The sequence below is a fragment of the Sinocyclocheilus rhinocerous genome, unplaced genomic scaffold (genome assembly GCF_001515625.1).
Source record: "Sinocyclocheilus rhinocerous isolate Xijiao unplaced genomic scaffold, SAMN03320098_v1.1 scaffold988, whole genome shotgun sequence".
NCBI classification, from domain to species: domain Eukaryota; kingdom Metazoa; phylum Chordata; class Actinopteri; order Cypriniformes; family Cyprinidae; genus Sinocyclocheilus; species Sinocyclocheilus rhinocerous.
In genome coordinates this window covers 993,058-1,008,802 of record NW_015650363.1, presented here as the reverse complement: position 1 = coordinate 1,008,802, position 15,745 = coordinate 993,058, and the positions used below count along the sequence as shown (strand labels likewise).

Here is a 15,745-nt window from a genome sequence, read left to right as displayed (position 1 = left end):
CCATAAACTAGTTTTTCCATTATATACAATGTATCTATAAACTATCTAATTTGCATATTAATGTCTTTTTGGGCAACATGGAATGAACAAATAAGTGCAATAATGGGAGTAATAATTAGCAAGATTTTCATAATATCTAATAGGAATATTGATATATAATTTCTTCTCTATTCATTTGTTGTGCCTCCCAAAATGTGTAATAAACATGCTTTAAGTTTTTGGTATCTCTGAAAAGCCCTGAATGTGCTCTGTACAGGACATCCAGACTTAAAACTGTGACATATAACGTCTCAGAAAAATCGCTAAAACAATGTCCTCTACAGTGGGCAAAACTCCATAGCTGGTAGTCAGGAGGTTAAAGCAAACTCAATTTCCTTTTGATCATACTAACCTGGTTTGCCCCATTCGATGACAGCGGTCCTCTGCTTGTTTATCATTGAATGGATTGCAATCAATGTCATGCAGTATCACTGTGTTTGCAGAGGTGAGGTTGATCCCCTGCCCCCCAGCCCGGGTCGACAGGAGGAACACAAAAATTTCAGGGTTTGTATTGTATTTGTCAATGAGACCAATCCTAGAGAAGCCACAAGGGTTGAATTAGATTTGTTCAGACAGGCAGCTTCCTACTTGAATCTCTTTAGTTGTTCCAGATTAAAAAAGTAAAAAAGTATAGTGTGTACAGCGGTGTCTGAATTTATACATTTATGCTCACATGCGTATCCATTAAATGTAGATACAGTGGATATTGAAATAAAAGTCTGAATGATTAATCAATTGCATTTCATTACTTACAAAGTGACAGTAAGGACAGTCAGTCCTGAACATCAAATCCAAAAAACTAATCTGAATTGACGGCAGTTCAAATAAATTGACATGAGGTACTGAAGAAGGTAATAACCAAGTCATGCTCACCTCTCCGCCATGGGAGTAGAACCATCCAGTCGAACAAACTGATGGTCAAGGTGTTTGAGCAGAATCTCCACAATGTCCAGCATCATGGTGAACTGACTGAAAAGGACAACCCTATCACCCTTGAAGAAAAAGAAAGTTGTTTTAAACACATCAGCAACAATAAAACACAAACTAAATTCAAATGACTCATCAGGAGACTTTTAAACAGCATCCAGACAAACCTTTTCTTTGAGCCTGGAGAGTATTTTGGTTAAAAGTGCAAACTTCCCAGAGTCTAAGAGGAGCGCTTTCTCCAGCTGAAAACTGCTGATGGAGCTGTACTGCTTACATAAACTATGCAGCTCAAAATCAGACATCACTTCCATGTCCTCCTGGATCAGCGCAGGGTCGGCATCAAAATGTGTCGGCTCCTAACATAAGCAGAACCATGTCAGCTCAACAACGGTATGCAATACAGCAGTGGTTCTCAAAGGGACAGTGCATCTGTCATCATTACTCACCCTAAGTTGTTCCAAACTGGTCCCCAGTTGACTACCATAATATGGAAGTGGGGTAGTATGGAATCCAAACATTGTCACTGAAAATGCTTTTTCAGGATTGCAATTCTTTTTTTACACAGTGCAGTGATCTTTCACAGACACGTTTAAACACAATAAATATAAGCAACACATTATTCAATGCTTTTTACTTTTGCATTTACTTATATATTAAGTTGCTCAAGCAAGTGGCAAAACATTTAAACTACTTTTCTTACGTTATCACAAGCTTACCATTGACAGAAATAATCAGCTCTACTGCCTTTCCTTTTGCATTGAAATCTTTATTACAAGAAATCCTTTCAAATTACTTTATAAGTTATTTAATTAAGACGCTTTTAATGTGATCCAAACTTTAACAGTACATTAAAATAGAAACACCACAAAGTCCTTTAACATGGAATGGAATAGAAATTTAGTAACTAAGTCATGTTTAATTATAATTTCCCCCGGGTATTGTTTCATATCGGGGCTCTGCGCTTTGACAGGACTGTGGGACACGAGCAGGACAGAGCCCGTCTCTTCTCATATCTTCATGTTTTCTCCCAATATTCCGAAACAAATGACACCGTTTGTAAATGGTCAGAAAAGCAAATTTAATATACATATAAAATTCCTTCCTACTACTAGCCTTTTATTTAGACTAAAAAACCCTTTCATTTGGGTGAGGAAGCTGGCTTGAATACTTGAGTAGCATTTGCACATCCTGTCATGCCGGTGACTATATGCCACTGCAATAGAGGCACTTTGCAGTATTAAGGTTAACGATTGATTGATCGCTAATTTAAATGGCGATTGATCATTTGAATGATCGAAAATTGACATCCCTAGTCTGTACCGTAGAGAACATTTTGGAGATCTGTGAGGTGCTGCTGGAGAACATGGAGGGCATGATGAAGTTCAGGAGGGACATGAGCTCCAGCAGGTTGTTCTGTAAAGGCGTTCCTGTCAGCAGCAATCTGTGCTCAGCCTGTAGATGACAGGTATAGATAAGTACAACTTTACTACCCTTCTCTTCATTAAGCACTTCCCAAACTAGCCCAAAAGAGAAAAATGGCAGTGAACAGCATTTCTTTAAATCATATTTACAATGTTTATGATACATGTGTACTGACATTGATGGCCATGAGGTGGCGGTAGCGTTGAGAGTTCATATTTTTCAGCATGTGGCCCTCATCAAACACTGCATACTTCAGCCTCAGCTTGCGGAACAGACTGCGGTCATGGTCATTCCCTATTGTGAGATTGTAACTAATACATTTGAAAGAAGAAAGGATGAACAGGCAAGTGTTAACACCACTGAATGCAAGTGACTTACATAAATACATAGTCAGGGCAACAATATATAAGTACTGTAAAACAATATGGTGAGTCATCTTATACTTACGTGGATACTATGATGTTGAATTCAACTAAGCCACTGAGGATGTCTTGTCGCAAGTATCTGCGGTCTTCCACAGACCCTACAAGTATAAACACAAAAGAATAGAGAGAACAGACAGAAAAGGATTCTGTATTAATATGTATTATTTTGCACTGGGTTCTGAGACCACACTGAAAACCTGGGATTCAAAATCTAATTTAATCTTTAAAATTTGTTTTACAAAACAAAATTTTTTTATTTTTAGAGCATAATGTGCTCGCCTGAAAACTAACTCACCATAGTAAATAAGAACTTTAAGACTGGGACACCAAAGACCCAGCTCACGAACCCAGTTATCTGCAAAGAGAGAAATGCATCATCAAGCAACAATATAGGGACAAGTTTATATGCTACAATCCCACTGAAATAAGTATCTTACCCAGTGTGGACGAGGGTACGGTAATAAGATGAGGGCCCTTGATTCCATTTTCATACAAATGAGCCAGGAATGAGATGGCCTGAATAGTTTTACCCAGTCCCTGTGGAAAGATCAAATCACTTATAAACAATATCCGTGATAATAGTCCTTTGCTTAAAAGGAATCAGAAACCTTCTTGGATTTCATGCCTTTGAAATCAGTATGACAGTGACTCACCATTTCATCTGCCAGGATGCCACTCAGCTTATGCTGGTGTAGAAGAATCAGCCATTTCAAGCCGATCAGCTGATATGGCTGGAGTTTGAAACTTAAAGAAGTCAAAAACAAGAAGTTAAAAAAAAAAAGTTGCATAACCCAGACCTGCCAACCTTCGAAAATTTTTTTAGTACCATCAGCGTGGTGGGCGGGGGCGGTGGGTGAAGTGGGGGTAAACCGTAACGGTTTAGTTAATTTTTTGCTATTTAGTTTTTTTTTTTAATGCAATTTAAAAAAGAAAAAAAAAACAAAAAAAACTCTAGTACACTTTAATTAAAACTCCAGTACACTTCTGTATAGGGCTGGGCGATATGAGCAAAAATTCATATCTCTGTATTTTTTGGCTGATTTGCGGTATATGGTAGCCTATAGATCTCGGTATTTTGTATTTGGATTAAACAAATAAAGTGAATGTAAGCATGTAGGCATATATTATGTGCAAAAAAGGGTTACAATCACATTACATTGTAACATTGTAATCTAAAAACTAAAATAATCCGTTTAAAGCAGAACAACATTTACAGATGGAGAATATATCTGTGAAATGTAAGTTATGCATTAAGGAAAACAGCACATCTCAAACACATTAAACAGTGCGTCTCTGTCAGCCTCACACACAGCCTTTCTGTCAGAGCATCTGATGGGGCGAGCGCGAGCCGCTTTGAACTGAAACTATAAACGATAGGCCACTAGGAGAGAAATAAAACGCAGAAATTATTTAAATGCAAAAACAAACAAAAAAACACTCTGACTGGTTGAACTCTTCCATCTTTTTCTGTTGCTTGTTTTGAATACTGTGCGCGTGGACAGAGGCGTCACTAGATTTTTGCGTAGTTTAGAGTGACAAATCGTACCAGCGTACTTTGAGGTCAAAATGCGTAGCCGCTACGCAAAATGCGTACAGGTTGGCAGGTCTGCATAACCTGATATCCCAGGTGTGTATAATGAGAATAGATAAACTCACTTGCGGTTCAGGACTTTGGGTTGCTTGATGGAACCCATGCCTGCTTCTATGACCTGGGTAACATCTTTAGTCATTTTCTGTGCAATCTTCTCACATCTTCCCATAAGGTCTCTAACCACCTGCCTCTCCTTAAGCACGACCTTGCAGCCATGTACCAGCTCTATAGACAGGCCATTATCCTTATAGAACTGCTCTTTCTGAAAGAAAAGGAACAAAATTAGCGCTTTTCCACCATGGGCCGAATGGTTAATGTAGCTAAATAGTACAGTTCTGTACCAATTAGGGCTTGCTAACATACTTTTTGTTTGTTTTTCCCAATCGGGAGTTGCCACGTCAGACAAAGCCTTTCCACCAGCATGGTTCACCTGTCTTGTCTACCGATAACTAATGGCACTGAATTCAGTGCATAGAATGGTTTGGAATATCCCCATTTTGTTACCAAAACATTTCAAAATAGTGTGACAGATTTTAACACCTCATTTAAACAATTAGATAAAACCCGTCAGTGGGCATGAATACAAACTTGACAAATATAAATCACTGCCTTCACAGCCAAAATAACTAATCCCCTCTGAGCACTTCAAGAGTCATTCAACCACAATAACATAATTCTGAGTGACAATTAACATGGCAGTGCAGATTGCACACATAAGATTCTTACCACATCTTTCCAAGTGTTAAAAGGCCTCAGCGAAATGATCTTCTGGGCTTTTTTGATTGAGCAGCCAGATATTAGAGCCAGCTCATCTAGGGAAGCCTCTTGGAGAAACTGAATGATCTTGTCCTGGAGATTGCCAGAGATGCTGTCCTCATCCTCTGAGTCCAGATCATCAGAGATACTCTCAACATCACTGTCAATCTCCTCTTCATCCTCAGAGGCACTGACATAATTTAACAGCAATTCATCGCCCCTCTTCCGCTTAAAGGATGTGTTTTTGCTGACTGTTGATTTTTGTGTTTTTTGAGTAGACACACTAGAAACTTTTGGCACAGGAGACGGTACCGCTGTCAGCCATCTTGACAGACTAGACGAGCTGTCAGGCTTTTGTGAGCTCTTGTCCTTTTTTTCCCTGGAGTGAGATGATTTCGACTTTTGTTTTCTCCGATCCTCTGGTGAACTTGAACCTGAGTTTAAAATGATAAGGTATAGATGGCTTTAAATCAGATCATTCTCACATTAAAATATCTATTTGGACTAAATCTTCAACTGTAGCTGAAATGCAGTAATAATCACCTGTTGATGAAAACACAAGCAGTGATCCCAAGGCATTCTCATAGTCCCAGTCATGCTCTCTCAGGACATCCCTCAAGACCTGTTAGAGAAATTGAAGACACAGACTCTCCAGAATATCCCAGTACTCTTGCATCAGTATAGATTTCAACATCTAGCCTACCTCTTTTTCAATATCAGGCAGTTTATTTTTCAGCTTCTTCAACAGAGCCTCCTGCCTCTCTCTGCTTGGCTCTTGACTCTCCTCATCATCAGAATATTCTTCCTCCTCCTCAGATTCCGAAGCTGAACGCTAAATCACAATCAACAGCCATTTAAAAAGGAGTTCACCACATTAAGGCCATGGGAAAGATGTTGGGTCTAAAAACTTTGATTCAAATGGATCCCTCACCACAATTTTTCTCCTCTTCGTTGGCTGATCGTAATCATCATCTTCACTATATCTCGCTTTGCCTTTCTGTCTGCCTGAATCTGCATATATAAAACAGTTTTGATTTGAATTAGAAGTTATAATATTGTATGCAAAAATGTTCACCCTGTGATTGACCTATGAGAATTGCAAATAATAAAAACAGCCTTACCGTCATCTCCATAAACCATCAAACAATGTGCTATAGCTCCCTCCAGCGTGCTGGTGCTTTCAACTACCTGTCACAATATAAAGTAACACAAGAGCATAAAATCTACAACATTCACCTTAGGGGTGGGCGATATGGCGTATCATATCACAATTTTTTTTCAGGAAAATCACAATTCTATCACGATTCTTTGTCATGATGGTTTTACTATTTTGCAACTTGTATGAGCAGTACAGCCCAACTAATTTCCCTATTTTAAAAACAAAGCCTTAAGGTAGCAAAATATCAAATAAAAAAAGAATGACAGATATTTAGGCCAAAGTGGGTGAAGATAAAAATCTTTGTCTTTATTTTATAATTGTTGTTAAAAAATAAGAACAAAGATACAAATTACAAATACATATTATATACAAATAAAACAAACAGTGCTTTATTTTTCAGGTAGAGTAGGCGTATTTAGCAGTAACATATAAATATATATATAAAAACACTTCACTGTATAAATTATACATTGACTCTTATTAAAGCAACTGTATTTAAGTTCTTCTGTCAAGAGCAGTGAGTGATTTTTCTCTGTTTTTGTGTTTTATTAACATTAACGGGACAGTGCAACCAAAAATGAAAATTCTGTCATCATTTACTCGCTCTCAAGTTGTTTTAAACCTGAATGAGTTTCTTTCTTCTGTTAAACAAAAGTTATATTGAAGAATGTGGGTAACCGAACAGTTGCTGGTCCCCAGGGTCTTAATATTTTTTCCCTACTATCAAAGTCAACGGGGAACAGCAACTGTTGGTAACCCACATTCTTTAAAGGTGACATATTATGCCCCTTTTTACAATATGTAATATAAGTCTCTGGTGTCCCCAGAATGTGTCTGTGAAGTTTCAGCTCAAAATAAACCTATCATTTAAACAGATCATTTATTATATAATTTGCCTATTTTGAGTGGAAGCAGAAACAAGCTGTTTTTCGGGCCTGTGTCTTTAAATGCAAATGAGCTGAACTTTCGCCATGGCATTAGAGCTGGTACACCGTTGTCGCTTGCGAAATCAAATGACAGCGCCGTGGGTGTAAACTTACAGATTAAGGGCCGGTGATATTATAATGAGATCCCTTTGCCATGTCACCAAGGGAGCGAAATCAGACGCACTCGTTTTCTCAGACACTTGCAGGAAAAGGCTTACCAAAACAAAGTGATTGGGTTAATCTTTTTCACGTTTCCTTGGTTGGTAGATGCACCGGGGACCTGATTATAGCACTTAAAACCTGGAAAAGTCAGATTTTCATGATATGTCACCTTTAAAATATCTTCTTTTGTGTTCAGCACAAGAAAGAAATTAATACAAGTTTGGGACAACATGAGTGAGTAAATATTGAAATTAATTAAAATTTTTGGTTGAACTATCCCTTTAATGACAAGGGGCAGCATGTTTGCTACAATTAGTCTGCTGTTGCTTTAAGACCTGCACGCATCTAATATACAGGCACATATCTGTTTTTCTCTCGACTGTTTACTTTCACTTTAGACATAACCAACTGTGTTTATATGTAAACCTTGTGTATTTGACCATATTAACTAGTGCTGTCAAACGATTAATCGCATCCAAAATGAAAGTTTTTGTTTACAATATGTGTGTACTGTGTATATTTATTATGTATATATAAATACACAAACATACATGTATATATAAATATTTAAAAATATTTACATGCATATATATATATATATATTCATATATAATTTATATTATATATAAATATAAGTATTTTATATATAAAAAAAACACTCCAAAGAGAAAGGAAAACTTGAAATCGCATCATATGACCCCTTTAAATATATACATGCATGTGTGTGCATTTCTATATACATAAGAAATAGTGTACTTTTGTGATTGCGAAGTGCAGTGTCCCGTGAGCGTAACTCTACTGCTGAGTTAACATTTGATGTGAATGTATGTCGCGTTGCACAGTATTGAGATGGCAGCGCCAGAACAGCAACTGATAGAATGTGCGCTGTAGCACGATACCACGCTATTTCTTCAAAAGCAGATCGTGGAGACATTTTAATAGTCCACGATCAAAAATAGTTATATCACACACCTCTAGTTCACCTGCTTTATTAAGTATTGATGTTACATCAATGAGAAACTCATTACCTCCAATAGATCTTTCTTGCTCTTCTGAGGGAACATCTCTATTAGTTTGATGATTTTGTCCTCCATATCCTTGCTTATCTGGTGCTTGGTCACTGATGTTGTATCCCTGTGAAATAACTGTATGCTATCACTAGATACAGACTAGAGAGTGTGTTTAAATGTGAACATTCATATTTGCAATGAACTCTCATAATGTAATCAGTAAGCTTGAAATCTAAAGAAAATGTGTGGAGTAGCAAATGTGTCCAAGAGAAGACATGCTGCAGATTCACTTCTGATAAACCCATAGTCTCGCTTACTTGCCCGTCCTGACAGCTTTGTCATCGGTAGAAACATCCTCTAATGCATGTCTTGATGCCTTGCCTGATGCACATCGACCATCTGTCTTTCTTTGGTGGGCTGGAAACAGAAAATTCAATACTGAATCAAGACATTTTGGCAGACAATATCTTGTGACTGCATCTTTATAACATGACAAATACTACTAGTATGTTGTAAATGGGGTCTGATATACTGGTAAACAAAAACAGAGAGCAGGTTATTTCGAGAATCAGCGTCAACCCCATAACAGAGAAGAGAAGAGAAATATCTTCCCACTGGCCACCTACATTGAGAACCTGGTAATGGGCTTAACATTACTAATACAGTACAATACACACTCGCATTCCATCTCATATCAACATAATCACAGATGCGTTTACGGCACCCGGCATGCTGTCTAGGTAGAAAGCTCACTAGATTTTGAGTAACGTTAACATCCATCATGAACGCTGAACAAAGCCCCGGCTGGGAAATGGCAGTTTTTTTCTTACCACGTTGATTTTCCTTATCGGAGTTGGATCCATCCGACGATTTACAGTGACTGTCGGCTGCGTTGTCCCTTTGGAAACGGAACCGGTCTAGGTTGAAAAAGCTCATTTTAATAACAATATTTTCCGTTATGAGAATCCTCTGTCTCGCGCTGTCTTACATCACCCGGTGATGCTCGAGCACTTGATTGTGTTCGATAATAAATACTTCAGGACAGCATCATAACCCCATCGATATATGATATAAGTACAACACTGAACTGCATAAGTGACTCGACTATTAATTCAATTAAGTATTTAAGGTTTAAATTCTTTAGCTTTGAAGATAGCGGTCATTTCTGAATACAGCACATAACACGTTCCCGCCACCGACTGGCAATGCGTCATTTCCGCTTTTGAGCCAATAACAACACAGCGGCTTTTTCCCTTTAAATTGTCAGTCAGGATTTTATAAATATTAAACTTCACCATTTTACAGGTACAATTATTTAAAATAGAAAGGAAGACGTATATAAAATAGATAGATTGGTAGATAGAGTCTGTAAATTTAGATGTTATAGTTATAGTCTGTAAATGCAAAAAGATTAAAAGACGTCATCAAAACTTTTAGAATACGTTTGAAAGAATTTATTAAAATCATCTGGAGAAGTGTTTCAAAGGCTACAGCAGTGCATTCACATAGGCTATCTGATCGTTCTTAATATATTGATTTTTTTTAACAATATGCTAGCTTTTCAGTAAGATTAATGGTGACTGAGGGAATTAATTACCTTGATAAACAGCAGTATTTTTAAGAATAGATAGATAGATAGATAGATAGATATAGAGCACAAATTCTGAGTAGGCTATGGGACAGAATACTTGGCTACACGTCACGTAACTTCTATCTATCTATCTATCTATCTATCCCACCCAAGTGCACACACACGCGCGCACACACACACACGTCTGGTTTACTATCCTTGTGGGGACTCTCCATATAGGCGTAATGGTTTTTATACTGTACAAACCGTATATTCTATCGTCCTACACCAATCCTACACCTAAACCTGCCCCTCACAGAAAACTGTCTTTGTACTTTTACATTCTCAAAAAAACTCATTCTATATGATTTATAAGCTTGTTTCCCCATGGGGACATACTCAGTTTAGGTCTCCACGGTGTCCACCGGGATAGAAAAACATGTACACACACACACACACACACACACACACACACACAGCAGTGGGTTAAAAGTTGGACTCTCTAACCATTAGGCCACAACTGCACCCTATAGATAGATAGATCGATAGATAGATAGACAGATAGACAGGCAGGCAGGCAGGCAGGCAGACAGACAGACAGACAGACAGACAGACAGATAGACAGATAGATAGATAGACAGATAGATTCTTTTACAATTACATTTTGACATTGCACATGGGATGAATTTTAAATTAACATAATCACTCCACCCATCCACTAGGTGACACACTTGTATTACAAAGCTGCAGTTAAATCTCCTTGCCTGTCTGTAAAGGGGCGACACTGAGTCTGTTTCTGTCCTTGAACAGACTGGCAACAAGTTCTCAAAACCCCTGTGTCACTGAGACACTTACAAAGCTTTTGTGAGATTTTTGTTGTTGTTGCTGATTTCAAATGTAGATCATATTTCATATTATGTCAGATCATATTTCATTCTGCATTTCCACAATGTAATTGGTTACTTTAACATTGGGATTTGAGTTATTGGAATCACCAGGACAAATGTTTAGAACAGCAGTGCAGGCACAGACTATCTGATCATTGTTAATATGAGATTTTTAGCAAGAACTCACAGAGGGAATTATTATTTACCTTGATAAACATTGGTATTTTCAGGAAGAGTTGGCACCTATCCACACACTACTGTAGAATCAATGTCAAAAGTATATGTACACAGTATGCAGTCCTGAATTGTGCTGAGTATTCCATGCCGCCACTCTGTCTCCCTTTCCTTGTAACTATGGAGATTCCTATAACTTACACTAGTGCCATGTACACAATGGGCACACTGACATTGAGTTTGATCAGACTCCTGACCCTAAACAGCAGGGAACTGAATCAGGGACCCCAGTTAGTTTACTGCAGTCTCATGGCATAAACTCCATTTCATCATTAGCAAAGTAAAGATAGTTACAACATTAAATAATGTACTACAAAGTGTGTTACAGTTTTTCTGAATTGCTAAAACACATTTCTTAAAACCATCACTCATTTTCTCAAAACCTTAAACACAAATCCAAATACTCAAACTAAATTAACGAAACCTCTGACTCTTCCATCAAAATCAAACAATCACTGCAAAACCATTTCACTTGCACTCAAAATCAAACGCTGCACTCAGATCACACACACACATGAGTCAATAAAATAAACACTACAGAACATTCATTAGACACTACAGAGAAAAATGGAGAACACAGCATCCAGAACATTACAGAAAAAAAGTATATTGTATTGAGTAAACAATTTTGCAATTTTGTAAAAAAGTATAGTAATCGTAACTTAGTAAGGTAAATATATTGTATAGGCCTATTGTACAGTATGTACTGCAAGAATAGTATTGTGCTGAATATTGAATAGTACTGAATGTTTGTATACTGTATATTCAGCACTTGGATACTGCAAAGATACTGCAGTCCAACTGCAGAGGCCAAAAAGGTCAAATACAATTCTAAATGAATAGCATGTTACAGGACACTCAAATACTGTAAGTTGTGCAACTGTAAAATCAGGGTCAAGGATAGATTCATTCTGTCTCAGCATCATGTCTTTGTGCTTGAGTCCGGCCTGAGGACTTTGTCCACATCACAAGTAATGTTGTCTTTTTTGCTAGACAAAGAGAAAAAACCCTCTGGCCTGACAGATCCAGCCTTGATAACACTCTCTAAACCGTAGTTTTGTACAGTTGGTTTGATCACATCATTAGAAACAAGTGTGAACAATTTTGAATCGTTGTGTGTAAACGATGACAGCTGTGCTTTAGTTGTGTTTAACTTTTGCTGCTTGTGTTTAACATTTTGCAGCACAAATGCATCACAGTGTGATAAGTGTTTAAGTGAATGAGAATTTGTTTAAGGTTTTGCAAAAAGAGTGCATGAGATTTGCAAATAGAGCATAACTGCTGGTTTAAGCTAGTGAGAATTTGGTTCAGAGATTGGGGTTTAGTGTATTAACAATTCAGAAAAACTCTAAAACGTTGTGATGGTGATAATGTGTGTGTGCCAGTGACGTTTATTCAAACTTCCACTTTCAAAAGCTGTACAGAATGGAAGTTAGTGACCAGACCAGACACCATTCGTGCTAACATTACATTAAGTGCCTGACATCCCTATGGAAGTTTGAGGAATTGAGCTCAAGATTGACCTACCATCCTTGTGGACTTGTCACTTTGTCTGTCACTATCCACCAGTCTCCATGGCTCCCTGCTTGTACGAGACCCGACGGCGGCAGGGAGTACCTTATCACCGTGGCAACATGTCTGCGATTTGGCTCCTTCCCACCCCCTAAAACAAAATACCCGCCCTTTCCAAATGGCAAGATCATCACAAAATTAATTGCCATTGTCTCATTCCACATTCATTAGACATTATCCAAGAACTGTCAAACAAGGCTTACAATTCTAGGATGGACGAAAAGTGCCGATTAATTATGTTGATTTATGTTTGGATAACTCTCACATATACAGTTGACATGATGCTGCTTGCCTTAGACATAATGTATACGGTAGCCACCACAATCAATGGGTAGAAAAAAGGAAAATTTGATATTACATTGCATTGATTAAGAAAGAAAATTGATTGTCTATGGAGAAGAGTTTGAATTTTTTGGTTTAAAAACTGCATGCATTCTTGGCTCATTAAAATATTTATTCTAAAAAGCTTTGACCACACTACATATGATAGGGTCCCCTAAACAGCACAGTGCTTTTTCATAGAGTAGCAAAGTTTGAAATGCCATCCTGTCAGGTCAATGCATCATGTTTGTCAGGAATGGATTACCTTCTACTATGAAAGCTTGAACGTGTGTGTGTGTGTGTGTGTGTCTACAAGCAGTAAATGACAATGTCTCCCTGTGCCACAGCTAGAGGTCCCACCTTGGCGGGTGAGGTCCAGGGTGGTGCTGCTGGGTATTTTTAATTAAATCAGCCTACAATGAGGAATATGGAAGTGGAGGGAAGTCAGGGAGGAGGGGGGGAGCTGGGGTTAGTGAGGGGGATCTGACCATCTCCAGGGTAAAGGCAGTGTGGGAAGAGAATGTGCTCCTCCTTGCTGTGTCTTCTCTTTGTGTCCCGCCACTTCTTATATACTGTGGGAATTCCCAAGGAATGAGAGGTGAGGGACACACATTTGATTTGAATCAAGTCATATCATATTGCTCTTTTGATGCACATAACGATATATATATATATATATGTGTGTGTGTGTGTGTGTGTGTGTGACAGTAATTATTCCCAGTTAATCATTTTGATGTTCAGATCAGCTACAGAACTATATTTGACTAAGTAGACTGAGCATAAACATAATTCATGCGCCTCATCTTGCAATACTTGTTGAAATTTGTGACAGACAGCTAGAATGCTTTCTGTTTTGACCAGAATTTAGGCAGTTCTCAATTATTATGTGGAATAATAATAATAATAATAATAATAAAAAAATAATGAGTCATATATTATTCCATATATGCATTAGAAATTATATATGTTGCATATTATTTTATTATTATTTTTACTTCATAAAATGACTGGTAACTGTTTTGCAAAAAGGTCCTATTGTTAACATAAGTAAATGCATTACCTAACATGAACTAACAATGAGCAATATATAAATGCTGTTGAAGTATTGTTCATTGTTAGTTCATGTTAACTAATGTAATTAACTAATGTTAACAAATTAAACCTTATTGTAAAGTGTTATCAAATTTTTCAGTATTAATTAAAATAATCATTGACTGCTGCCTGATTGCTACAGTGTCATAGATGATAATGAAAAACAAGTTAAAAAAAGGTAAGTTAAAAAACACCACCATATTCTTTAATGTTAACTGCACATCTTGAAAACAGGTACAGGACCCGAAAGCTCTTGGACAAGTAATGATAACATAAAAAGCATCAAGGCCCTCGCTCTCATTATTTCCCACTGGAGGGGTGCTGTGATGGCTCGACTGGGACTGTGACGCAGGGAACATAGAATGCTTTCTGTTTTGACCAGAATTTAGGCAGTTCTCAATTATTATGTGGAATAATAATAATAATAATAATAATAAAAAAATAATGAGTCATATATTATTCCATATATGCATTAGAAATTATATATGTTGCATATTATTTTATTATTATTTTTACTTCATAAAATTACTGGTAACTGTTTTGCAAAAAGGTCCTATTGTTAACATAAGTAAATGCATTACCTAACATGAACTAACAATGAGCAATATATAAATGCTGTTGAAGTATTGTTCATTGTTAGTTCATGTTAACTAATGTAATTAACTAATGTTAACAAATTAAACCTTATTGTAAAGTGTTATCAAATTTTTCAGTATTAATTAAAATAATCATTGACTGCTGCCTGATTGCTACAGTGTCATAGATGATAATGAAAAACAAGTTAAAAAAAGGTAAGTTAAAAAACACCACCATATTCTTTAATGTTAACTGCACATCTTGAAAACAGGTACAGGACCCGAAAGCTCTTGGACAAGTAATGATAACATAAAAAGCATCAAGGCCCTCGCTCTCATTATTTCCCACTGGAGGGGTGCTGTGATGGCTCGACTGGGACTGTGACGCAGGGAACACCCCCCCGCTGGTTCGGACTGGTGGGTCAGTCTGAGCTGGGACGTGCCCAGTGGGGAGGTGGTGACAGTCACAGTGGAGGAGGAGTAAGGAAGAAGGGCCCCACCATGGGAGTCGATGTCTGACATGACCCTTCCCAGCGTGGCCCCTGCAAGGTCCCCAGAGTCCATCATCAGGCTCTGGACCGGTCGTCATGATTCTCAGTCTTTTTGCCATGAGTTCTCCCTTTGTTCATCCACTTTGCTAGTGGACTTTATTGCAGTAGTGCTATGTTTTCCGATGTTGTCTTGATTTTAATGGGCACCAAGCCCATTTGATCAGTATCCAAGCCCTGGACCAAGATCATTCCACTTTTTATAATTATTAAAGCATTCAATATACAATACAATTTTGGAATGTGCACCCCCTGTCTGTGTCTTTGTGTGCCGCCACATCCTATAAACTGTGAGAATTACCAGGAAATAAAAGGTGAGTGAGATACAATAATGCCTGTAGAGATGATTGCTTTTATGATAATGATAATTAATTATTATTCCCAGATAATAATCAGACCCACATGGATTGGAACATCCATCCTTAACAAACTTATATGCATCCATAATCCTATGCTTTTTTGTTCATTAGTTACTTTTTGCTAATGCTGTAAGATACTCTCAGCTTTCCCAGCGAACAAAAATATGTTC

General features: G+C 37.6%; 1 protein-coding gene across 1 annotated transcript in view; it reads right to left on the bottom strand.

The window, feature by feature from the left end:
• Window positions 1-9,631, bottom strand: part of LOC107711816 (SWI/SNF-related matrix-associated actin-dependent regulator of chromatin subfamily A containing DEAD/H box 1A-like) — a 12,054-nt gene extending 2,423 nt beyond the window's left edge. The window contains exons 1-18 of the mRNA XM_016516864.1: window positions 9,248-9,631; window positions 8,735-8,834; window positions 8,436-8,541; window positions 6,282-6,348; window positions 6,092-6,171; window positions 5,864-5,992; window positions 5,704-5,782; window positions 5,131-5,594; window positions 4,470-4,666; window positions 3,467-3,557; window positions 3,251-3,350; window positions 3,109-3,168; window positions 2,836-2,911; window positions 2,564-2,699; window positions 2,287-2,418; window positions 1,134-1,322; window positions 913-1,031; window positions 392-574 (exon numbers count right to left, since the gene is read on the bottom strand). Coding sequence (XP_016372350.1) covers window positions 392-574; window positions 913-1,031; window positions 1,134-1,322; window positions 2,287-2,418; window positions 2,564-2,699; window positions 2,836-2,911; window positions 3,109-3,168; window positions 3,251-3,350; window positions 3,467-3,557; window positions 4,470-4,666; window positions 5,131-5,594; window positions 5,704-5,782; window positions 5,864-5,992; window positions 6,092-6,171; window positions 6,282-6,348; window positions 8,436-8,541; window positions 8,735-8,834; window positions 9,248-9,353 — 2,414 coding nt within the window. The 5' untranslated portion in view covers window positions 9,354-9,631. The remainder of the gene's footprint in view (window positions 1-391; window positions 575-912; window positions 1,032-1,133; window positions 1,323-2,286; window positions 2,419-2,563; window positions 2,700-2,835; window positions 2,912-3,108; window positions 3,169-3,250; window positions 3,351-3,466; window positions 3,558-4,469; window positions 4,667-5,130; window positions 5,595-5,703; window positions 5,783-5,863; window positions 5,993-6,091; window positions 6,172-6,281; window positions 6,349-8,435; window positions 8,542-8,734; window positions 8,835-9,247) is intronic.
• Between the last annotated feature and the right edge of the window lie 6,114 nt (window positions 9,632-15,745).